This window comes from Lissotriton vulgaris, chromosome 1_1 (assembly GCF_964263255.1).
Source record: "Lissotriton vulgaris chromosome 1_1, aLisVul1.2, whole genome shotgun sequence".
In the NCBI taxonomy this organism is placed as follows: domain Eukaryota; kingdom Metazoa; phylum Chordata; class Amphibia; order Caudata; family Salamandridae; genus Lissotriton; species Lissotriton vulgaris.
This window is the reverse complement of record NC_141685.1, coordinates 2006654537-2006681196: the sequence shown is the minus strand read 5'-3', so window position 1 is coordinate 2006681196 and position 26660 is coordinate 2006654537. Positions and strand designations below refer to the sequence as shown.

Below are 26660 nucleotides of genomic sequence, written 5' to 3'. Positions count from 1 at the left end.
CACACTACTCGGCCAGCTAATGTTTTGACTCTTCATGCCCATTCACAGGACAGACATCGAAGTCTCTTGAAAAAAACAGCACTTTTCATGGCATTGACTTCAGCAAAAAGAGTGGGAGAGCTTCAAGGTTTCAGAGTAATGAAAACAATCCTTTATCTCTCATCTGCCCTACTCTTTATCTCTTTTGGTTGCTGGTGTGTGGTTGAACCCCTTTCTAAATAGGGCACTTGCAGCTGACTCTGTTTTCATACATTTCTGTTACAAAAAAAGCTTAGTAAATACATCTTTCTCAGCGGTAGGGTGATGGTACATTCCACCAATATCATGTGATGACAGCTGCGCTCTTTGCAGTGTAGATATGTACTGAGCAGCTGCTACTAAACACTACTGACTGGACTTGAACACATAATACTCTACATTGGGTCAAGCCGTACTACGCAACTTATTTTAATAAAGGCTAGACTTCTTCCTGCTTATTGATTATGATTTAATACTGCATGCTACTCTGATTCATTCATGTGAATCTATGAAAGGTTCAGTGTTGGTAATGAAATGACTTCCTTACCGGTTATTCCATTTTTCCAGCATTGGTATCATTCGCAGATTCACACATGTTTTATGTATCCTACACATTCTTGCTACGAAATCTGAGCTAATGTGGCCTCCATGGGGACTAGTACACTCAAAACATCTACCTCATTAACAGTAGTTTGGTTGTTCCAACTTAGGTAGACATTTCAATATTGTAATTGCTATTTTGAAATTACAGAGGATTGAAGAGAATGATTTAAACATGCAAATCTATGAAAGATACTAACTCTGGGGAACTGGAGTTACAGGTGAGTAACTGATCTTATATTACCATGCCATAACATCGAAACTGCATATCATCCATCATTCAACCTTTCAAATCAGGAGGCAAAACTGCCCAGTGTGAAAAAAACAGAAGGTGTAATGGTGTTTTTTCCACCATCAGTTTTAGTTTCTGAATTCCTCCAGGAAGAGGAAAGAGAACCTAAAAGTAGCTTAGTCACCATAAAAGTAACTTTATTCCATTGACTGAAGTGTATTACTTCATGCTTAAAAATGTGTTAAATTCCATAGAATATTTCCAGATGCTCAGTTTCATATTTCAGATGCTAATTTGATATTGTGTATTAAACAAGGGCACCAATTAATATAATACTTTGTCTTGCAGTGGGAATTATCGTGGTGTCAAACCTTATGAGACAGGAGCAAAATGTAGTAAATGCGGAGCTGGTGATCGCTGTGTAAACAACCTTTGCAGTTAAGTGAAAAAGGAATACTGAGTGAAAGAGAAAACCTTGAGATTTATCTATACAATTCAAAATAATTTGTTTATCTTGATCTTAAATTCTTGTCGTTTTTCAGTTTTTTTGGTATAATTTTTATTTTATTAAAGAAAAATAACTTATACACAAGGCAATAAGACAATACAGTTGGACATGTGTTCAAAGAGGAAGGAAACTGCAGTACAATATAATACAAACATCATTGAAGCAAGGGGGGGGGGGGGCAGTGAGGAAACAAAATCAGTGATCATAAAGGCTACACAAGACTTGGAATGACGGGTCAGGGGGAAAGGGGAACCTCTGGGGTCTCCACTAATGGAGGCGTGCATATATTTCCACGGTAGGAGTTCCATTGGCTCCAAATTTTATTCCATTTCCTGGGTCTACCCCATTCCACACATACACCAGTCCATGTTCTCCTTCCGTGCCAAGACAGTGGGCGGCCGCTGGGAACCCCACAACTGAGCGATGTCTCTCTTAGCAATCATGTTTCCAAGGGTCGCCCACTGCATCTGTGCCGCATCATAGTCATTCGGTTCCCAGACATTCAACAGGCAACGCCTCGCTTTGGGCAATAATGCCACCCCGTGATTCTTTCCATCACTGCATGTACTCGATTCCAGAACGCCACCAACCCCGGGCACTCCCAAATTATATGGAGGAAGGTTCCAACCAGTCCACACCCACGCTTACATAACCCATCCACTGAATAACCCATATGAATCAAGCGCGGGCCAGTGACATATATCCGATGTAGGATTTTAAGTTGAACGAGTCGGAGACGGGCCGGAATCGCGACCTCCTTCGGTGAGGATAGCGCCGACTGCCAGTCCTCGTCATCCAACTCTAAACCGTCGCTGGCCCAAACCTCCCTGAGCCGCACCAACAGATCCGTTCGATTGTTCATCAATTTCTTATATATCAAAGAAATAGTGCTGTCGGGCACGTAGCCGTCAAGCACCTGATCTTCTAGTGGGGAGGATTCAGGGATGTCTGTACCCTTAGGAAAAACCGAACTCAACGCGTGGGTAATCTGTGCATAATGGAAGAATTCTTTATCACTCAGCTCATACTCTACCTTTAGTGCCTCGAAGGTCTTGATTTTACCCTTGGCCCATAGATCACTCACCCTACTAATACCAATCATATCCCACTTTTCAAATCCTTTTGTTTTCCACAGGCAACCCAGTCTTTCAGACGCATAAAGCGGAATCGCACGGGTCAGTCGATCTCTCCATCCTGTTGCCGCATTCACATCATGCCACACTCGTACCGCTATCTTGGTAGGTCCAGATAGTTCCCTTCCCGCTGCTTTGGAATAAAGGGCTCTGTTATAGTCTCCACCCGGTAACAAGTACTTATCCATCTCGAATGCAGAGTTAGAGGCTGGTTCATACATTCCATGATTAATCGCTCCCAACTGAGAGGCCCAATAATATCGCCTGATATCCGGAAGTGCTATACCTCCATCGTACCAAGGAAGCGTGAGCTTAGCTAGGGCAATACGCGAGCGTCCATCCCAGATTAATCGCCTCTGCAAACTCTCCACCTCCCGAAAATAACTCGCCGGAATAACATCAAACGTATTCTGGAGCGCATATAGAAATCGTGGTAAGGACATCATTTTAAAAAGAGCTGCGCGCCCAAGTGGTGATAGTGGTAGCCTGAGCCAGCCCACAACGTCAGATTTTAACCTCTGAAGAGGAGGGAGCAGATTACGATCATAACGAGCCACGGGATCTAAAGTTATAAAAATCCCCAAGTACTTAAATCCCGACTGCGACACCTGGATCGGACAACGTCGCGGTAAAGGGGGGGGTATCACCCGAAAGCACATACACACAGGACTTGGTCCAATTGATCACTAGGCCGGAGTTCCTTCCAAACGAGGTGAGCACATCAAACAATACATTCAACGACTTACGAGGGGACGTGAGGTGCAACAAAATGTCGTCAGCATAGAGCGAAATGCGATCCTCGAATTCCGGGGTCCACTGGATACCCTTCATCGAAGGCTCCCATTGCGGCCAGGCAGCCAGGGGCTCCAAGGCAAGGGCGAAAAGAAGCGGGGACAACGGACAGCCCTGCCGCGTACCCCTCCCAAGAACAAAGGGCTTAGATACTCGACCCTTCACTACCACCTGTGCCAATGGCTCCTCATACAAAAGTTTCACCCAGCCAATGAAACCAGGACCAAAACCAAATTTCGCAAGAGCAGTCCAGAGGTACGGCCACTCCACCGTATCAAAAGCCATCGTAGCGTCCAAGGAAACCAAAATGGCAGGCTCACGCAGCGATGCCGCCCTCGCGAGAACACCGTGCAAGCGCCTCAGGTTGAGTGCTGTATTGCAGTGTGGGATGAAACCGGACTGATCCGGATGAATCAAGTCACTAATTACTTTTATCAAGCGGTTTGCCAGCAACTTAGCGAGAATCTTTGGTTCGGCGTTTAAGAGTGAAATGGGCCTGTAGGACGCACAGCGATCTTGTGGTTTCCCCTCCTTATGAATCACCACAATGGTAGCAAGGCGCTGATCACGAGGAAGGGAGCAGATGTCTCGCGACTCTAAAAACATATCACGGAGATATGGCGCCATTTTGTCAGGACGCAACTTGTAGAGTTCGATGGGCAGACCATTAGGGCCCATAGCTTTGCCCGAGCGCACAGAGCGAATAGCGAGGGCCACCTCGTCAGCTGAAAATACAGCGTCCATTAAGTCCCTATCCGAATCCGACAGGCGAGGCAATGCAATGTCACGCAGCAACAGGTGGGAGTCTTCCTCCGGTCTATCGGAGACTGGGGAATACACATTTCGGAAATGTTCCGCGAAACACTCGACAATCTCAGTCGGATCAGTCTTACACACTCCATCAAGTTTCTCAATCACAGGAACCACACGACTCGCCCTCTCCTTTTTATCCAGCCAAGCAATCAGTTTCCCAGCCTTATCACCCACATCATACAGTCTGCCCTGCTGCTCTCTACTCATGACTTTAGCGGCATCCGTCACCAGGGCCCTATAATCTAGCTGTTTGAGGCTGAGAGCATGAAGCTTGTTACGAGTCGCACCCAATTACAAATCCCTTTCTAGCTCAGTTATTTCAGTCTCTAAACGGACCACCTCCTCATTCTTACTTTTCTTGGCACCAGCGATTAACAATAATGCCTGTCCTCGGATGACCGTCTTAAATGCCTCCCAAAGTGACACAGAGGAGGACACAGACCCCTCATTCTCAGCAAAGTACTGATCCAGGGACTTAATCAACTCAGCACGAGTTTTGGGGTTGCGAAGATACCAGTGATTGATCGGGGCCACCCGTCCCTCGACACTCGTACTAATGTCAATCTGGAGCCACAGTGGGGAGTGATCTGATATACCCCGGGCCAGATGTCTAATCTCCCTGACAGAGGAGGCCTGCACCGCCGGCATCAAAACATAGTCAAGTCTGGAGAGACTAGCGGGGGCCCCAGAGTGGAAGGTGTATTGTACCTGTCTCGGATGCATCAACCTCCAACAGTCTACAAAACCCAGTGTCTCCAAAAACCCACTTAACCAAGACTGTGACCTGGTGAGGTCTCTGGGGGGGTAGCGATCTACACTACCGGACAAAACTGAATTGAAAACTCCGCCCATCACCAGGATACCATCTGGGAGCCCCTGCACCACACGCCCAAGATCAGCAAAAGTCGAGGTCTGTAGACCAGGCAGGACATATACAGAAATCAGCAAGACAGTCTGCCCCTCAAACCTCCCTGTGAGAGCAGTGTGGCGCCCCCTGTCATCAAGAATCATGTTGTCTATTTCCAAAGGGAGAGAGTTCTTGACTAGGATGCCCACGCCCCTAGAACCAGTAGTGAACCCAGAGTGTATGGCAAGACGAGATCCTCGCCGATTCAAGGCGTGACAAGTGTTTCCAATCAAGTGCGTCTCCTGCAACAACACAACATCAGGGGAGAGGCGTCTCAACAGTTGCAACACTACTCCCCGCTTTATCCTGTCCCCCAACCCATTGACATTCCAACACAGTATTTTCAACCCACTACCCCCCATCCCGGAAATGAATGTAGAATCCACCCCATAGCGAACACAGTACCCAGATACAAGAATAAAACAATACGTTGCCTTGAGAGAAAGTGAAACTTACCTAAACTCCCCCTTCTACCCCCCAACATGATCCCGTTACAATACCCCCCACCCTGCACCCCTGCGTTAGACTCAAAAACATCCCCAACTTGCAGTGTGCCTGTCGCCCTAACATTAAACTAGTCTGCAAAAAGAAACCCAGAGGAGGAAAGAGTCCCACTACCCCGGCCGCCCTCGGGTATGCCACCGTAGATAACATAAGTATGAAATACATCAAACCGAGCTGTATGGTATGTTAATTGTTCGGAAATCAGGAGCCACATTGTCATTCTTGCTCCGGCACGCCACCCTCTGCTCCACCCGAGTGCTCCGTTCGATCTCTCCGCTTTGGTATTGTATCCAGCCAGTCACTCACGCTCTCGGGACGATCAAAGAAAAACGTCCGGTCCTCATATTCGACACGGAGCCTGGTTGGAAATAGCATAGCGTATTTCAAGTCCATGTCTCTCAACCGTCGCTTCATCCCCTGAAACGCCATCCTCTGTCTCTGAACGAACTGGGTAAAGTCTGGGTAGAAGCTAACCGTTGTGTTTTCAAACTTCACAGGGCCTCCCACCCGCGATGCCGGCAGGATACCGTCTTTGTCTCTGAAGTTGAAAATTCTGGCGATAATCGGCCTCGGAGGGGCACCCGGCTTCGGCTTCCCACCCGGTACTCGGTGTGCATGCTCCACGGCAAAGAATTTACTTAGGCCTTTGGGGGCGAGGTAATTTAGGATGAGGTCCTCCACAAGGAGATCTGCAGCAGGATTTTCCGATTTTTCAGGGACCCCAATAATACGTACATTGTTGCGTCTGGCTCTATTTTCAAAATCCTCAAGTCGGCGAGCAATGAGATCATTGGAGGATCGCAGATTGCCGACCTCCGTCTGTAAGTCGGACACATCGGCTGTAAGGCTGGAGGTCTTTAGATCTAAGGATTTGACCTTCTCATTAGTCTTCGATAAGTCCGCTCTAATCAAAGTGACGTCAATGGCTACAGTGTCGAGCTTATGGGCGAGAGCCTCATATTGCTGGCCAATGGAAGACTTAATACCAGCAATGACGCCCATGACATCCTGTAGAGTCAACTCGATCGACGTAGCCGGGTCCTCTCTTGCCTCCTCCAGAATCTTATTCGTACCTCCGGGGGACCCCTTGGGCTGGTGTATTGACCGGGTTTTTGGTTCTATTTCTGAGTGATGGTGCCTTTAGCTTGCTACCATCCTAGATCCCTATTCTTAGCTTGTTTTGGTCCTTTTCAGGCCTCTTTTCAGACCTAGAAGCATAAACTAGAGGATAGCCGCTTTATATGATGATAGATCCCTTATTTCTGACTCTAATCCATCTATTGCCTATTGGCTTTGACATAATTATGTGTCCTTTCATCATTCTCAGGCCTGAAGACCTATAGTAGAGGGAGGATCCTGTAGTTCTGACTTTATATTACCTATTGGTAGGGTTTGTGTATGTATTTTGATAGAGCTATGTGTCTATGTCATCCTTTTCGGGCCTACAAAGCCCAGAACCAGAGAGACTCCATTTTGCTTTCTTGCCTCTGCTGACTGAGGAGCTTGAAGGGTAAAGGTAATGTTTATAGTTAAGCCTGTTGTGTGCTAGAGGAAAGCCAGCGGAGACTGGTTCTTATCGAAAGAATGTGTTTGTCTCATGGGTCCAGACGTAACATGCAGATGGTCACTGCGGTTGTGCGGAGAGCCTTGGAGCTGGCACAGGAATTCGGTGGGAAGCAGCTTTCTGTTGGAAATTTCCATGAGTAGAGAGCACTCTATATTAGCGAAGTGCAGAGAGGCAGAGTGTTCAGATGGTTTTTGGAGATGAAGAAAGCAGTCAGAAGCAGTTGTGGGCAGAAGCAGTTACTTGTCAGAAGGGAGCTGCTCAGAATGAGATGCAGTCTGGAGAAGATGCAGTCAGAATAAGTTGCTTTGCAGTTGGAGTAAGATGCTTTGGAGACGGAATGAAGTTACATCATGAGAGATCAGTTGGAGCAGGCAGTTAACAGCTGGAGTTTGGAGTGATACCTTTTCTAAGAGACTGAAGTTATATCGTGGATTAGTCTGTGGGAGCAGCTGGAGTGAGTTGGACATTGGAGCTGGAACAATCAGACAGAGTGAAGAAGCTAGTGGAGCAGATGGTTATCAGAGGGCAGAAACTATATCATTAGACTGAAGTTGGAAGGTGAAGAAAGTTTGTGGGAAAGAGAAATCCAGTGCAGAGTGATCGGCGCCGATGTGTGTCCAAGAGTACAGGGGAGAATCTGAGATGAGCCAAGGCACAGACGAGAGAGGACCCCAGATGACAGCTAGAACAAGACTTCATAATAATCAGGTGATATCTGTCCTGTTATATTAGTGCCCATATATATATATATATATATATATATATACATACATTAAACCTTTCCTTTATTTCCTAGGCTATATTCCCTACTGTATTGTTGCACTGATTAATCCCTTTTCTTTCAGCGGTGTGCAGTCCTGTTATAATACATTATTTCCCTTTTTAGCTATCTACAGTTCCTGTCAGCTATATGTGGATGTGTCAGTAATAAAGCTTTCTTGTTTTCCATTCTAATAAAGAAACCCCGCAGATCTATGTATTCCGTAGATGTGTCTATTTCCCTTTACTTCTCAGGCTCTGTCTAGATTGCTAGTTATTGTGATGTTATAATTTGCTATTGTGTAATAAAGGGACCCCAGTTCTTAGTGACCAGCTGTGCAAGTGTTGTTATTTTGATGAGACTAACCTTTCTTCTAGTCAGATGCTGTTATGTGGACGGATGTGTTTCCCGTCCGGGTAAGTGGCAACAGAGCAAGGGAGCAGGGAGCGCCTAAATCAGAGAATAACCTTTGCATGTAGTGATTTGGCCATTCTTGTGTGAGAGGATTGGATCTCCTATTCGCCACATAAGGGATAACAATTGTGCATGAGACATCCCCAGTAGATATTAGACATATAGAGAAACTTCCCAATAGAGAGAGAGAGAGTTGAAGGTATCAATAGGACAGTGATCGCCGTTGTGTAGCGGCGTTAGTGAGAGCACCGGGGGATACGGTGTGTATCGTCACCTGATTGTGGCGGCAGCGTGAGCACCGGGAGGATACGGTGTGTATACCCACAGGATTGTGGCTTGAGAGAGTACCGGGAGGATACGGTGTGTATACCCACAGGATTGTGGCTTGCGTGAGCACTGATTGAGGTCAGTGTGTAATGGTAAGTGCATTAGAACTGCTCTCCACCATGAGGAAGAGAGTAGCATAGTCTGGGCCAGATTGCCGTGAGACTATAAGGTGAGTTCATAGGATGTGACATGGAATTCCTTAGTAATCAGTGAGTATTCCTAGTAATCCTATAGATTTAGTGGTGATTTTGATGATATGAGCTTGTATATTGCTAATTCCCCATCCCCAGGAAAGTACCTAGGTACTGTGGTAAGCAGGCTCTGGGGAGGGAGATGGGTACTTTTCGGCTGGATTGGTGGTGTCCTGGTGAGCTGGTGATATCTGGTCTGAAAATCCGGTCGTTACAGCTGGGTATATCGATCCATGACATTCGTTTGAATGGTTCCCCCGGAGAGGCGTCTTGGTTTTCCGCTTCTCGTTGTCGGGCCTGCCCGCCATGTTGGGCAATTTGCCCCCGAGGGGCCTGTGAGACCTGGTGAAAATGGCCCTTCCCGGTCAACCCACCGGAGTCTTCAAAAGCAGGCGCTAGCAGCTGTAGCTCAGCACACAGACGTTCACGACTGTTGGCACACGGTGGATTCACAGAGTTCGGCCAGACCTCGAGCAACCAGATCAGTCTTGGAACAGGATAAAGCCAAAAACCCGAAAGCGAAACCGAAAGTTAACTCCAAGGCAATGAGCAGAGCCCATCGGGCCGTTGTTGTTCAACCACTGCCTGGGCGTCTCAACAACTCGAGCCCCAGGCGTCGCTATGGGGTGGGCCTCAAAAGTTCAGGTTGTCGTAGTAGCGGTTCCCGAAGTCCGAGTCAATTTTTGAAAGCAGCTAGTCTATCAGCTGAGTTTCATCTCCAATAGCCCGTCTTCGTAATCAGGATATCGTTCAGGATATATGAGGAAGGCGGTGAGGGTCTCGGGAACCCTGTGCACACGAGGCCATCTCGGATGCGCGCGAAGATCCTCCGGTTTTTCAGTTTTTAATGACTTATTTTTTTGGTTTAAAATTGGAAGTCAAGGTAGTAAAAAATCTAATGAGTTCCGTACTATTCTCTGACCAAAGACCTCATGCAGACGGTTATGTTATGTGTGTTTGTAAGGCACACTGTCCCCCATAAGGGTATTCTGGCACTCAGCAGGTGTGTGTGCCTAGCCCTGCTTATGATAGTTTCATTAATTGAAAAGTCAGGGTTCAACTTCTTTTGAAATTTAAGAAGAAAGGAGGAGTGTTTGATGCAGAATGGTAGGTGATGCCATGCTTTAGGAGGAATGTAAGATAATGCCCATACTCTAGATCTGGTTCTGTGTATTTGTGGGATGTGTGCAAGTAAGATTCTTGCAGAGCGAAGACGTCTGGGTGGTTGGTGGAAGAAGATATGACTGTTCAGGTAGTTAGAATCTGAGTTGTGTAGTGCCTTAAATGTGTGTGTGAGGAGTTTGAATTGAGCATATTTGTGTATTGGGAGCCAGTGTAGGTATTGACTTATGCATTGGAGGGTGAGGATGAGTCTAGCTGCCAAGTACTGGATGGTTTGTAGTCTTCTAGTGAGTTACTTGGTGATCCGGGCAAAGAGGGCGTTTCCTTAGCCCAGTTTGAAGGTGATTAGCATGTGAGTGACAGCGTTTCTAGTGTTGAGTGGGAGCCATTTGACGATCTTCCTCAGCATCCTCAGGGTGTGGAAGCAGGATGCAGTGACAGCATTGACTTCGGTTGTCATGTCCAGTTTGCTGTTGATGATTATTCCGAGGTTCCTAGCGTGAATTGTTGGTGTGGGTCTGAGTTCGACCGCCACTGGTCGGAGTCCAATGGTGGTGGGGTGTAGTTGCCAAACATTATTATTCTATGTTCTGTGTTGAGCTTGAGACTGTTGTCTTTCATCCTGTAAGCAACTTCGGTCATGCAGGTGGTGAACTTGTTTCTTGTGTTGGCGGTCTTGTCCAAGAGGGAGAGTATGAGTTGCATTTCATCTATGTAGATATGGCTGTATTTGTGTGCACCTAGGATGTTTGCCAGAGGGATCATATGCATGGAAGAGGGTGAGGCTGAGCGATGAGCCCTGAGGCACACTGCAGAAGAGTTTGTGGGCTTCTGAGTAGTAAGGTGCCAGATTGACAACTCGTGTTCTATCCCTTAAGGAGAGATTGGTTCCTTGGGTGCCAATCTCATGCAGGTGCCTGATGAGGATGGGGTGTGGGACCATGGCAAGTGCTGCACAGTAGTCCAAGAGAATGAGGGCTTCCATGTCTCCTCTGTCAAGAATCATGCACATGTGGTAGTGATGAGTGCTGTTCCTGTACTGTGGTTGAGCTTGAAGCCGGACTGCATGGAGTTGAGCAGCTGTTGGTTGCTGAGGTGGATGGAGAGGGGCCAGTTGATCAGTTTCTTTCAGATTTTTCCGGGTCATGGAAGAAGGGGTATGGGTCTGTAGTTAGAAAGAGTGACTGGGTCAGCAGTTGGATTTTATGTCAAGACAGGAGGCTAGCATTATGCATTAATCTTTTATTACTTTCTTCTGAGCAGCAACAACTTAAAAGCTTCCAAGAATGGAACTTAAAACATCACAAACAAAAAAGAATGTTCATCTCATATGAAGACTCTGGGTCCTACATCTTCTTCCTCTTTTGTTGCTGCTTCTGAGTAAGATAAGTATTAGAATGTTGTTTAGGTTTTGTGTGCTCGTTTGAGTCTTGAAACAGTGTGATATACCCAATTTTTGGGTAGAATTGTTAATGTCTGTTTAATGGTGAATTGGGTCCATATTTATTATTGATTTTAGTATTTTTTGTGAAAAGTTAAGTATTTAATGCAAATGTATTTAGTAGAATATGTATTTAAATGTTGGAATATGATTTAAGTAGAAAGGTATCTGCTAGACAAGTCTTAGATTAAGAGTTTTAATGGAGACTCATTCATAAGGAATTTGGTGGTGTCACGCATCCATAAGGTTTTTTGGAAGGGTGGTGGAGCTGAGAAGTTGCTAGGCAAATAGCTTTGCTTTGGACTGGCATTACCGGTCAAGCAACAAACCTTGTTAGTGCGTAGGAGTTTATTGAAGTAACAAAGCGTTTGGAATAAATAAACTATTCTGTTTAGGTTTTCGGCATTAAAACATAATAAAAGAGTTTGGGCAAGTTTTAGGTTAAGAAGAGAGAGAATTAGGAATTTGAGTTTAGTAAAAATTGACATAGATCACATATCTGAGGAGGCAAGAGAGGAAATAAGAAGGAAGTTGGTGAGCCATGAGGTTAAAGCAGTAGTTCAGGAGACGTTTAAACTAGTTTTAGGTAAAAGAGATTGGAGGACAGTTGAGGAGGAAGAATATTTTTGAGTTTCAGACAATGATTCTGACAATAGGGGTCCAGGAGGAAAGTGTTTACAAAATAAAAGACATTTGGAGGGTAAAGGAGGAGGCCCAAGTGCCTCGCAAAGTTCAGGTGTCCTTGGCGGAACACGAAAAGGTAAGCAAAACGCTGAACTGTAGGATTTCAATGAACTTGAGTATGAAAATCAAGGAAGGTCCAGTCTTAATCTGCAATGAATATGTACTTGAATTAGAGTAAAATAATGAATGTGAAAATGAGGAAAATGTCATGAATTCAGGAACTAGGAATAAAGATCCTTTTGGAGAGAAATTATTTGACCCGAAAGAGATAAGACATCCTAGGGGTAAGGATTAGTGGCCTATGGAACATGTGTCACAATATATCAAATATAGGTTGAGACAGCCTCTGGAGAGAAAGGAACACAATTTAATGAGAGCTGAATGCTCAAGACCAGTGATTGACGATAAAGTGACTCTTACTCCCAATTTTGAACCGGATATGATAACATACATGTTTAAAGTGGGTTAGGGTCCTATGAAGGGTTTGGAGAAGTTGCTTAACATTTGCCAGGACAAACAGCTCGATGTCTTGGGTCCCTTAGTTAACATTTTTGACACAGTAGAAGAATCCTTTTTAAAGGGTAGAGAGGCGGATTTGGTACTACTGAGAGGATGGTGTCAGAGAGCAATTTTCTGTTTGGTTAACGCAAATTCTGTATTGCTTGTAGAAAGAGGCAGGACATTATTAATGCATATAAATCCTAAATTAAGTGAATTGGCAAAAGAAGTCATCAAATGAAGCAACGGGTTTGCTATTAGGAGAGGGTCTGGTAGGATCCATTTCTAAATATGTAAAGACATTTACTAGTCTGGATAATGCACAGTCTTCTATGAGAAGAGCGTTTCATAGCAGCAGTTTTTATAGTAGGGCTGGTAGGAGAGGGCAAGCTACTGGCCGGGCAGGTTTTAGAGCCCAGTATCAGAATTCAACATTTCAGGGGAACAGTGGATACAGAGAACAGTTGGGACAGTTCTATCCACAGAGATGAAATATTCAAGGAAGGAGAGGAGTACGGTCTAGGGGCAATGTTTTGGTCGTGGACAAGGACAAGCACAAGGTGAGTATGAGGAATATTATTAGTTTTATTCCTTTAAAGGTAGGAGAGAGATTGAAGTATTTCAAAGATCTCTGGATGAAAATTATAACAGACCCATTGCACTTTGTAACAGGATATGTAATAGAGTTCGATGGAGATCCTGTGCAGTTGGAGGAACCAAAAGAGTTAGGGGCATATTAGCAAGAACCTTGTTAAAATGATCGCTGTGGGGGGCGACCTGAGAGGACACTTGTTCAGGAGGCTCCTCGTCCCGGACCCCCTTAGCACCCATAAATAAGCTTCCAAAGACCCCTAGCCTGGAGCACCCCTTGATATACGGTGGCGGAACATCAAGCGGTCACACCGGTGTGGTCGGAGTCCTGTCCAGAGTTCACTGGGACTACGGCCGCCCGCTCGATGCACATCTCAATCACAGAGCGAGCAAAATGGCGGCTGAGCCCGTCGAGTACCTGTAGCTAGTCCGGACTGAGGTGGCCTGACAAGAGACGGTGTTCCCACAGCCTAACACCCGGTGCAGCCTTCGGGTGTAGCAAGAAGCGGGAGAACCAGCGGAGAGGTGCGCGGGCGGCACCCACCGGAGCACACAGGCAACCCCTGACAATACCGCCAGGTGGAGATGTAATCGAGGTCCGGGATCGGGCCTGGCATTGTGGGCCGCTGAGCGGCACGCCGGTACTCTGCCCGTCAGAACAGCCGCTGGAGCATCGGACGGGCATCGGGCAGCGGCGAGAAGCTGTCCACAAAGTAGCGAGCCGAAATAAGGCACAGCCCGGAGGTGAGGAGCAGCGAGGAGCAGCGCACCAGGCCAGCGGCAGTGGGGGCGAACCCAGACAGAGTGCAAGCCGAGCCCCCGGCGTGGGGCCTACAGCGGCCTAGTCGGCAATGAGCAGCCTGTACTCGCATTTGGGAAGAGTAGCGGAGCGCGGCGATAGAGTGGAAGTCGCGGCCTGCAGCAGCGAAAAGAGATCGGGCCCCGGGCCTAGAGAGACCTGCCCAGCACTTGCGACGCAGTGGCGGTGAGGAGCATAGGAAGTGAGAGACACTAGGGGGCTACACGGTTCAGGTCCAGTGGGCATTGGGGCCATGGTTTTGAGAGCACTGCTTGGCGGTCTCCGGGACTGGTGAAGACGCCTCACGAAGCAGCGAGCCGAAACAAGGCACAGCCCCGGAGGTGAGGAGCAGCGCACCAGGCCAGCGGCAGTGTGGGCGGACCCGGAAAGAGCGCAAATCGAGCCCCCGGCGTGGGGCCTACAGCGGCCTAGTCGGTAGTCAGCAGCCTGCACTCACATTGGGGAGGAGTCGCGGAGCGCGGCAATAAAGTGGAAATCGCTGCATATAAGGGGCGCTAGACTGCGGGCATCTGCGCACCCACATGGCCCTACTACATTGAGGCCTGCAGCAGGGAAAGGAGACCGGGCCCCGGGCCTAGAGAGACCTACCCAGTACTTGCAATGCAGTGGCGGTGATGAGCAGAGGAGGAGGGTGACACAGGGGGCCAAACTGTTCTGGACCTGTGGGCATGAGGCTACGGTGTTGAGAGCACTGTCTGGTGGTCTCCGGGACTGGTGAAGATGCCTACGCAGCATGCAACCACCCGCCAGCGACGCCTTTGGAAACAGCGCTTGGTCGGGTTTTGGCCTGGGCCCGAGGCCCTGGACGAGAGTCAAGACGTTACACCACGTACTGACGGTGCGCCCAAGGGGTCTGCAATCAACTGAGGGCCCACTGTCTGAGCGATCCGGACAACCCGACACTTGAAGGTCGAGCAGTGAAAGCACCATGGCGACTACAAATCGTAGAGGAGGCAGCACCATCTCTGATATGTTAATCAAAGGCACCCCTAAAGGTGAGAGGAGTCCGACGCCACCCGTGTCGGCTAAAGAGGCCCCGGGGCAGGAAGATATAATCCTCCATCACCAAAGCCTTTCTGGAGTCTTTATTCAACTCCCTGAGGGATGACTTCCAGACCCTCAAACAAGACATGGCAGGGGAACATCGGGAGTTGCGTCGCGACATGGATGGATTGGGGGAACGATTGGCAGCAATAGAGGAAACGGACCAATCTAGGAGTGAGGAAGTGGAAATCCTACAACAGGAGGTCATCTGTCTCCGCAAGCAGCAGATCGACCTACAGGCACACGCTGAAGACTTCGAGAACCGCTCTCGAAGAAACAACATAAGGGTCCGAGGCGTGCCCTCCAAATCGGAGGGGGATAATGTAACCGGCTACCTGCAGAAGCTGTTTCGAGAGATTCTGGGGGAACCTGATGAATTTGAGGTACGCATTGATAGGGCACATAGAGTGGGCCTGGCGCGCCGGGCACCTGCCCCCCCACCTGACATATTGACCTTCTTGCCCGACTTCCCATTGAAAGAACGCATCTTGAAAGAGGCCCGCCGGAAACAACCCCTCAAGTTCCAAGGCCACTCAGTAGCATTGTACCAAGACCTTTCAGCTATCACCCTACAAAAAAGAAAGAATTTCAGAGCTGCCACGATCTTCCTACGGGACAATGGAATCCCCTACTCCTGGGGGCACCCATTTAGACTTATCTTTAAATGGAAGGGGACGCTGCACCAGCTTCGATCCATACGGGAGACGTGTACTGTACTGGGCATGGACAACGAGGAGGTTTCACAAACCGAGGGGTCGTCAACGCTGCTTTCACCGACGAAATCCTTCCAGCCCTCCCAGGAGAGGTGGCAGTGCGTGGGACGCCAACGCTTGCCCAGAAACAACCGTAAACCAGACCCCAAGACGATCGCACTGGTGCAAGCAGCGGCTGTACTGGAGGTGTCCATAGACATGACAAATGAGAACTGGTGCAACGATTACTGGGGGTTTCAACGCACTTTCACTGCACGGAGCTGGGGGGGACGGGGCGGGGGCCAATGAGGTCGCCACTGCCACACACTCCTATTCTTCCACACTACGTGTGACTGGCCTGAGACTATGTTTTGCAATCTGGAACTTCAAGTTGGGGAGGGGAAGGGGAGGGGGAGGAGGAGGAGGGGTGTAACTGGAGTTGGAGAGGGGAGCCTTGACATGTGTTACATGCAGCCTAACGCACAAGATTTCTTGGTTGGGGTGGGAGTTGGGAGGGAGAGGGAGGAGGGAGTTGGGGAGGGCGGGCGGGCTCCAGGGGGGGAGTTATGGCAGTTCTTTTGAAGGAGATTTGTTTGCAGGGTGGGCACCCCTCTGTCCTTCCCCTTTATTTTGGGTTTTCTTTCGTCCCTTGTCCCGTAGGCTATCCAGAGCCCTTGCATCAACATTGAGAGACAATGCCTCATTCCAGACTTAAAATCCTCACACTTATCGTGTGAGGGCTCAATAACCCTATTAAAAGACGAGCAGTCCTGTCCCTGTTAGAACACTCCACGGCCAACATCTGCCTCCTACAAGAGACTCATTTACTGCCTAAAGACCAACATCAACTTAAATCCCGTGCCTACCCCACGCAACTTTTCTTGTCCCCCGCCAAGAAAGCGGCAGGAGTAGCCATATTAGTGTCCAGATCATTCCCGGGCAAGGTGCTTCAGTGGGAGGCAGAGATAAAGGGGCGATTGCTAGTATACTGCTTCCCGATAGCAGGCCAGACACTAGTGGTAGGCTCTTTGTATGCGCCCAATGAGGGACAGGAAACCTTTCTCTAGTAAGCGCTAACCGCTGCCACAGCCAGCACTGATAGATTATTACTATTGGGGGGCGATCTTAATTTAGTCTTCCATAACACAGCTGACCGCTCCTGCCAACAGTCGGGTCAGGTGGGGGCTCTTTCTATGTCAGGACAGGCGCACATCAGGGATCTGGGCCTCATTGACCTGTGGAGACACATACACCCACGTAGCACTTCCTACACCTATCACTCAGGGGCCCATAAATCCCATGCCAGGCTCGATTATTTTCTCTGCGCCTCCACGCTGGTGCCAAGAACCCAAGACGTAGACATCCTACCGGCGTCCCTGTCAGATCACTCCCCAATGGTGGCGACCTTTGATACCGTTGCCGCAGCAGCATTGGTGCCTTAGATAGGCGCTCCTCCATAACCCATCTGTAATGGCAGAGTTTTTGGCTTTATTTAGCAGTGATATAGATCATTAGTCTTGCTCGCATCTAGTATAGGTATTCTTAGCCTGTGTTGGCCCTTTTAAGCCCTTTTTCCAGACCTATAAGAGGATAGCTGCTTAATATGCCTTTATTCTTGACTTTAACCTGTCTATTGCCTATTGGCTTTGACATATTAGACACTTTGGTATGGTTTATGTAGGTATTGTGACAGAGCTAAGGAGCATTTCACCCCTTTCAGGCCTACAGGCCTAGAGCTAAAGGGACTCCATCTTGATGAAAGCTGGGAGGCTTTTCAGGGCAAAGGCAAAGCTTATAGTTAAGGCTGTTTTTCACTTGGAGAGAACCGGTCTGGGCCAGCCCTTATCGGTAGGCTGTATTATTCTCTGTGTAGAAGACACAACAAAAGGCCGGCCGGCTGGGTGTGTGTCCTTGATGCGAGGTGATGCAGAGGCCTGGTGAGAGGCGGGCTGATGGCTGGAACTTTCCATGAGGAAACAGCATTCTATATTTGTGAAGTGCAGAGGCGGAGTCAGTCAGTCGAGCAGAGGGGCAGTCGAGGAGAGAGTCAGCCAGAGAGTCCAGCAGAGAGTCGAGCAGTGGAGTGGAGTTGGCAGAGAGAGAGAGAGGGTTCAATCTGGAGAAGAGCTGAGTTGAATAGTGAGCTGGAACTGAAGGAAGCAGTCAGAAGCAGTTGCTTATCAGGAGGAGGTGTGAATAGCTGGAGTCTGAAGTAATGCCTTTTAGAAGAGATAGAGGAGAGCTCGTGGATTAACCTATGGGAGCAGATGGAGTTAATTGGACATTGGCGCAGAGACAGAGTGAATAAGCTAGTGGAATGAACGGTGATCAGAGCGGCAGGAACCATTAAGATTGAAGACGGAAGGTGGAGAGACAGTTCGTGTGGGGGAGAGGAGTCCAGAGACAGAGTGATCAGCGCAGAGGTGTACCCAAGAGTGCAGGAGAGAGAGAGAGTCTGAGATGAGCCAAGGCACAGACGAGAGAGGAACCCAGATGACAGCTAGAACAAGACTTCACACTAATCAGGTGATATTGTTTCCATCACATTAGCTACACTTACACTTTATGTCTAATCTTTTCCCTTTCAGCGGAGTGTTCCTGTTATGTGTAATCCTTCTCTTTCAAGCGGTGTGTTTTACCTATAGGCTTTGTCAGATATGTGTAAATGTTTATATTGTTATAATAAAACAACCCCCAGTTTATAACAAACTGGTGTGTAGCCCCTATTCTTGTTCACTGAAGGTAAATGTACCTCCTAGGTAATTACTAGGTATGTGAATGGATGAGTAATCCCAATCAGGTAAGTGGTGATCACATAAATAGGGAGTGAGTGGACCTTTGATGCCAAGAGCAGGGAGTACACTATATAATCTGGAACTATATTCAAAGTCATTATTGTAGTTTCATCCCAAGTAGACAACTGAGATATTAATATTATTGTAGTAGCAGACTCTTAGTGAAGAGACTTCCCAATATATATATATATGTATAGGTGTTCATAGGAATGTGGTCGTCGTTGATATGCGGCGTTAGTGAGAGCACTGGGGGGTCGAACCAGTGTTGATACCCACTGGATTGTGGCTTGAATAAGTGAGAACGCCAGGGAGGATACTGGCGCTTAGTTTCGCCAGATTGCGAACAGTTTGGAAAAGGGAGCATTGGGTTCTGCAGGCCCGTGTGTAGACGCACCAGATTGTGTGTCAGATCTGCCCTAGGGTAGAACGGTCTGGGTCAGGGTGGCCGCGAGACCAACTGATGTGAATAAGTGTGGTGTAGGGTATGGATATCCCTAGTAATCAGTGAGTATTCTTAGTATCCCTATAGATTTAGTGGTGTTTTTAATAATATGAGCTTGTATATTGCGAGTTCCCCATCCTCAGGTAGGTACCAGGTGCCTGGATATAGGTGGTCCTGGGGAGGGAAGGTGAGTACGTTCTGGCTGGGTTGGAGGGGCCCCTGGGGGCTGGTCCCACCTACTCAGAAAATCCAGCCATAACATCTGGCGTAGTCGTCTGCTTACGAATCCTGTGTGCCTGGCCATGTGCTTAGTTTGTTTCCCATGTGTTGTGTGGGAGTGCCCTGAGCGCCAGACATTACATCTGGCGTAGTCGTCATCTTACGAATCCTGTGTGGTCTGGCCATGTGCTTAGAGAGTTTCCCATGTGTTCTGAGGGAGTGCCCTGAACGCTGGTTCCATCTGGCGTAATGTTGCAGTTTATGTAGCTTGTTAGACATAAGGGCTTGAACAGTTGCAGCGTGAGGAGATTGCATTACATCATGGCATTTGGTTTATTCAGGGTGGAAGGAATGGTTTTCATCTTGGTGTTTAAACTGTCAGAGTTGAAGGATGGCATTACATGAGAAAGCCAGTTACATCTATGTGATGGTCCAATTGTATAAATGTGTGTAAAAAATGCTTTTAAATTGCCCATTCAATTGCTTGCTGCATCTGCTTATGCTGTGCAATGTGAAATGTGTTCATTGTTCTATGATCTGTGGAGTTCTTTGAATATAGCTCCTTGTAAATATGACTTGTGAATAGCGCCATATTATTGTGACTTGTGAGGTGCAGGTTCTCATGTTGATCTGCTGTGTTCCTTGTGCATTGCTCCTTGGAAATGTTGTTTGTGAAAAGATTGTCTTGTAAATATGGCTTGTGAATAGCGCCATGTGGTCATGGCTTGGACAGGGCATGTTATCATTACGTTTGGCAGGAGAGAGCTGGATCTCTCTCGGGTGCTTGGGGATAACGTTTTGAAAATATGTGTACGTGTCATCTGTAAACGTGAAGAAATGTGCTAATGATTTTCCCATGTATAAATGGACGTTGGGAAAGGATTCTGCTTGAGCTGCCAAAGGGTTAATATCTTGAGTTGAGATGGCAGTCTTTATTTTTTACATGCTGTCAACATGCATGGTTATCTGACCTGACTATAAAAGTCAGTGGATTATTTTAAGGATTATTTGATGGTTTGATTTTCACTTTTTATTTGGTTCCTTGGTCTGCCTACGTGCTTTGTCAGTTTCTTGACGGGAAGGTAACATCTTGTGTTTTGAGAAGGGTTCTGTTCATTTCACATTCCTTTTGAAATGCGTCTACGAATTTGTGTGGGTTTGCCTTGGAACTGATGTGGTTATAAATCTACCAGTCTGATTACGAGGAAAGCTGTGTTCTTTTAAAATGAGTGAAATGTTAAAAAGATAGCCCGTTAGAGTGCACGCTACGGAGCTGTTTTCATTAATTATTTCTGTGAGGGGTTTCCATCTAGACAGGAATGTGTTGGTTTAAGAATAATAAATCTTGCCCGACTGTGCATGGTGACATGTGCTTTTAATTAGTGGATGGCAACCATGTGCCTTTGAAAGGAAAAATGTTAAAATGCAACATTATTATTTTCCCAAATGTAAATTAAAATGTATGCTTTTATAAATGTGAACTTAAATACAATGTTGAAATGTATCTGCATTTTATGTTGTTTTACAAATTATTTCTCTTTTCCCCTTTCTAAATAAGTGCCCATATTTTAAGTGTCTTGCCTTTAGCTGAATTAGTTGGACAAAAGTCTTTTTCAAAACTGGAGCTTTTTTAATTGGCAGTACACTGTAACAGAATTGTTTTTGTTAAATTCTAGCTTCCGTTAGTTAGAAAATAAGGCATGAGAAATTTGTTTTTCGACCTTGGCAGACCAGCTGGTTTGTGCCTTCATTCTGCAAGTTTCGATCACGTCCCAGTTTGTTATGATTGGCTACAGTTCAATTTTCTTCCGCGAACGGCTTGTTTATTTAAGGGCGGGGTGACCTGGCTCTTCCCTTGGAGTTAGTTAGTCGTGATGGGCCTGGGCGGGCTTCTCTGACCAGGGAAATGGGAGGCTTGCAGTGCCCTGCTGATGCTGTGAACTCATCATTTGGCGGTAATCCAAATTTTTTTTTCACACTGTAGCCTGGCTCCTGCTCTGAAGGGAGGGGTTGGTTTAGAGAGGCTCATCATATTGCAGTGTTTAAAGTAGCTTCCCACTGTAGCATGGCTCCTGCCCTGAAGGGTGGGACTGGCTTAGTAAGGATTAGGGTATGTTAGGCCCTGCACAAAATTATTGAAAGTTAAATTTTGAATGTTTTTAATTAATTAGGATATTCTCTTTTCAATAATGAAAGGCACCCGGGGTGCTTTTTAAATGGAAAATTTTATTTTACAAGAATAATGATACTTGTTCTCTTGTTCCTAGGTTGCTGGGGTGTGGTTATGCGTGGGTCGGCCCACCCCCCTCCCACTCCCTTTATTGTTTTAGCTTTTTACTTTCATGTTTTTATTTTAGTTTATTGTTTTTGGATGATGGAACCAGACCAGACCAGACCGGAAGGGTGATGGATGGCCGCATTGGAGGAAGTGTCCGGATACCGAGGATGCAGGGTGGTGGCCTACACTGAAGAATTTGGACATTATGGCTTGGCCTGCAATTTTTTTCTTGACATCACTACGAGCAGGCCCCACTTTTAAAAAAAACAAAAAACTGAAACATGTTTTATTTGTAACAGTATTATAAAAGAATGTGATGCATGATCCCTTGGACAAGCAGGTCCCACTTTTAAAGCGAAAAAACATGTCACCTATTATAGTTTTTCTGTTTTCTTCAAAACAGTTTTTGCGTGATTTCAATGAAGGACTTTTTTCAATGGTGGTGCGCACATGTGTTCCACCGTGTGATTTAAAATGTTTTTTTTTGTTGTTCTAAGCTTGATGTTACACCAGCTATCTTGTAGACATGGGGTTTTTTACTGTTCTTACATTTTCACCTTGATTGATCAAAGGGTGGTTACCTTAAAATTTGGATTGTTCTGGGTGGTGTGTCTTTTAGTATGATTATGTATTAATGTTTGCCCAGACCTTGCAACTGTATTTCTCAGATTTCACTTTAAATTGACAAATGTCAGCAGGTAGGCCTCATTTAGGCCTATTGTTATTTTCATCCCACAAACAAGCCCCTACACTAATAGTTTCATGAGTCATCATTAGCTTAAGTTGCCTATAGTGTGTAGGGCTCATTTAGGCCCTTTCTTGTTTTCTCATTAGGAGTTGAAACACATTTAGTTCTTAAGTTGACAATAGTAGGTAGGCCTCATTTAGCATTAAGTTGTCCGAAGTAGGCCCCATTTAGGCCCCTTGCTGTTTTCATTCAACACATAAGTCCCTACATCACTAGATTTCACCAGTTATCATTAGAAGTTGAGGCACATTTAGTTTGAGGATGCTTTGGTTAGTTTCTGTTGTTATCAGATATGTTTCAGCATTCAAGTCAAGGGTGCTTTGATTTGTTTTTAGGTTTCTATTCCCTACAATTGAGTTTTAGGTGGAATTTTCTTGAGTTGTCATTGTTTTTAGGGAGTTTTTTAGGTTTTGATTTGTTGATAGATTGTGTTGATGTTTGTTTATCTAGATGTTATTGTTTGTAAGATGTTCGCAAGATAGGGATCTAAGGGTGGATGGCAGAGATATTTAGCAGTGATATAGATCTTAATCTTGCTCACATCTAGGATAGGTATTCTTAGCCTATGTTGGATAGATTATGTTGATGTTTGTTTTGATGGTTGTTGTTGTTTATAAGATGCTCGCAAGATAAGGATCTAGGGTGCAATGTAATGGCAGAGTTTTTGGCTTTATTTAGCAGTGATATAGATCATTAGTCTTGCTCGCATCTAGTATAGGTATTCTTAGCCTGTGTTGGCCCTTTTAAGCCCTTTTTCCAGACCTATAAGAGGATAGCTGCTTAATATGCCTTTATTCTTGACTTTAACCTGTCTATTGCCTATTGGCTTTGACATATTAGACACTTTGGTATGGTTTATGTAGGTATTGTGACAGAGCTAAGGAGCATTTCACCCCTTTCAGGCCTACAGGCCTAGAGCTAAAGGGACTCCATCTTGATGAAAGCTGGGAGGCTTTTCAGGGCAAAGGCAAAGCTTATAGTTAAGGCTGTTTTTCACTTGGAGAGAACCGGTCTGGGCCAGCCCTTATCGGTAGGCTGTATTATTCTCTGTGTAGAAGACACAACAAAAGGCCGGCCGGCTGGGTGTGTGTCCTTGATGCGAGGTGATGCAGAGGCCTGGTGAGAGGCGGGCTGATGGCTGGAACTTTCCATGAGGAAACAGCATTCTATATTTGTGAAGTGCAGAGGCGGAGTCAGTCAGTCGAGCAGAGGGGCAGTCGAGGAGAGAGTCAGCCAGAGAGTCCAGCAGAGAGTCGAGCAGTGGAGTGGAGTTGGCAGAGAGAGAGAGAGGGTTCAATCTGGAGAAGAGCTGAGTTGAATAGTGAGCTGGAACTGAAGGAAGCAGTCAGAAGCAGTTGCTTATCAGGAGGAGGTGTGAATAGCTGGAGTCTGAAGTAATGCCTTTTAGAAGAGATAGAGGAGAGCTCGTGGATTAACCTATGGGAGCAGATGGAGTTAATTGGACATTGGCGCAGAGACAGAGTGAATAAGCTAGTGGAATGAACGGTGATCAGAGCGGCAGGAACCATTAAGATTGAAGACGGAAGGTGGAGAGACAGTTCGTGTGGGGGAGAGGAGTCCAGAGACAGAGTGATCAGCGCAGAGGTGTACCCAAGAGTGCAGGAGAGAGAGAGAGTCTGAGATGAGCCAAGGCACAGACGAGAGAGGAACCCAGATGACAGCTAGAACAAGACTTCACACTAATCAGGTGATATTGTTTCCATCACATTAGCTACACTTACACTTTATGTCTAATCTTTTCCCTTTCAGCGGAGTGTTCCTGTTATGTGTAATCCTTCTCTTTCAAGCGGTGTGTTTTACCTATAGGCTTTGTCAGATATGTGTAAATGTTTATATTGTTATAATAAAACAACCCCCAGTTTATAACAAACTGGTGTGTAGCCCCTATTCTTGTTCACTGAAGGTAAATGTACCTCCTAGGTAATTACTAGGTATGTGAATGGATGAGTAATCCCAATCAGGTAAGTGGTGATCACATAAAAAGGGAGTGAGTGGACCTTTGATGCCAAGAGCAGGGAGTACACTATATAATCTGGAACTATATTCAAAGTCATTATTGTAGTTTCATCCCAAGTAGACAACTGAGATATTAATATTATTGTAGTAGCAGACTCTTAGTGAAGAGACTTCCCAATATATATATATATGTATAGGTGTTCATAGGAATGTGGTCGTCGTTGATATGCGGCGTTAGTGAGAGCACTGGGGGGTCGAACCAGTGTTGATACCCACTGGATTGTGGCTTGAATAAGTGAGAACGCCAGGGAGGATACTGGCGCTTAGTTTCGCCAGATTGCGAACAGTTTGGAAAAGGGAGCATTGGGTTCTGCAGGCCCGTGTGTAGACGCACCAGATTGTGTGTCAGATCTGCCCTAGGGTAGAACGGTCTGGGTCAGGGTGGCCGCGAGACCAACTGATGTGAATAAGTGTGGTGTAGGGTATGGATATCCCTAGTAATCAGTGAGTATTCTTAGTATCCCTATAGATTTAGTGGTGTTTTTAATAATATGAGCTTGTATATTGCGAGTTCCCCATCCTCAGGTAGGTACCAGGTGCCTGGATATAGGTGGTCCTGGGGAGGGAAGGTGAGTACGTTCTGGCTGGGTTGGAGGGGCCCCTGGGGGCTGATCCCACCTACTCAGAAAATCCAGCCATTACACCATCGACAATAGATCGGATCAAATCTACCATTACCCACTACCTAACCCACAATGCCAACGCTGACACTACGCGGGCGACACAGTGGGCTGCCGTTAAAAGCAGTTGTGCGAGGCAAATTTATATCTATAGCCACAGCTAACAATAGAGAACGGGCGCAGAAACGGGCCGAAATTGCGCAGCGAGTGGCTGAGCTGAAACAAATGCATCAGCGTACGGGAGCGGCACGGGCTTGGCGTCAATTATGCGCAGAGAGGGAAATGCTGGCAGCATTGGACCAGGATAAAGCGGTATATGCGGCCCTCCTCCTTCGGCAGACCTACTATACCGGGGAGACAGATGCGGGCACCTACTGGCAAATAAGCTACGGGAACAGCTCCAGCGACAAGGGGTACAACAGGCCATCCAAAAAGCCCAAGGGGACTTGGTGTCGGACGAAGCGACGATAGCAAAGACTTTTGGCGCCTTTTATGAGTCCCTTTACGCCGGTGACACCCTCGACCACCACGCAGATCTGAGATATCTGCAGGAGGCATGCCTTCCCTCCCTGACCTCGGCACAGGCAAATTTTCTAGACAGACCCATCGGCCTCGAGGAGGTGGTGTCAGCCATCTCACGTCTGAAACTGGGGAAATCGCCCAGCCCAGACACGTATCCAGCAGTGTTTTACAAATCATTCTGCCAGCAGGTGGCCCCCCTGCTACGAGACCTTTTTAACTTGTTCACCCAGCCTGGCGCGATCCCTGCAGAATTACTGGAGGCCGCAATTTCGATCATTTTCAAACCCGGCAGAGACGCGACCCGCTGTAGCTCGTACAGGCCGATCTCGCTATTGATCATTGATTGTAATTGTACACAGGCATCCTGGCGAGCCGATTACCACCTTATATGTCTCAGCCGATAGAGCCGGATCCCGCCGGCTTCATACCTCAGCGCCAAACCAGCGACAACACAAAGTGAGTTCTCCACCTTATTGAGGTAGGGTCGCCCACGCGACCAGATTGCATGCTGCTGGCCATAGACGCCGAAAAGGCCTTCGATAGGGTGCACTGTCCCTATCTGGAGCAGGTCTTTCACTCCTTTGGACTGGGAGACGCTCTCTGCACTCGTATCCTGAACTGCTACAGACTGCCTACTGCCACAGTGCGTGTCAACGGCCACACTTCCCCTAGCTGCCCGATCGGCAGAGGGACTAGGCAGGGGTGCCCGTTCCTCCCTCTCCTGTTCGCCCTTTATATGGAGCCAGTGGCGCAAAGAATCCGGCAGCACAACCTGATCAAGGGAATCAAATTTGGAGGAGACATGCACAAAATCAGCCTATACGCTGATGGTATCTTACTCTCCCTTACCGACCCCATCCAGTCTCTCCGTGCGCTCTTTGTTGAATTACACACCTTTGCGCTCGCTTCTGGGTTTAAGATTAACACAGATAAGTCGGTCGCCCTAAACATCTCCCTGTCCCCTGAGACGCTGGCCGTGGTACAGGAGGAACACTCAATACAGTGGTCCAGCTCCACGGTTCCATACTTAGGGGTCCTCCTCGGCCCCTCTGTCCCCGCCACCATGGAAGCAAACTACGCTAGGCTTTGCGCACAGCTCCGAGGAGAACTCCGGAGATGGAAACGCCACTCCCTTTCCTGGTTGGGGAGGATAGCAGCCACCAAAATGACACTCTTGCCGCAGATCCTTTACCTTTTTCAGACCCTTACCGTTCGCCCACCGACGGGGTGGATCCAACAGACACAGTCTGAACTGGCGCGCTTCATTTGGCAGGGACGACGTCCACGCTTTAAACATGCCATTGCAATCCTGCTGCCTGAGCAGGGCGGCGTGGGAGTACC

At 47.1% G+C, this 26660-nt stretch overlaps 1 protein-coding gene across 1 annotated transcript in view; it reads left to right on the top strand.

Annotated features, from left to right (window-relative positions):
• The window catches only part of LOC147751530 (GLIPR1-like protein 1), a 919403-nt gene that overhangs the window by 619572 nt on the left and 273171 nt on the right, over nt 1-26660 (top strand). Inside the window, exon 3 of the mRNA XM_086938645.1 lies at nt 1199-1287. Within this exon, the coding sequence (XP_086794771.1) occupies nt 1199-1287 (89 nt within the window). The remainder of the gene's footprint in view (nt 1-1198; nt 1288-26660) is intronic.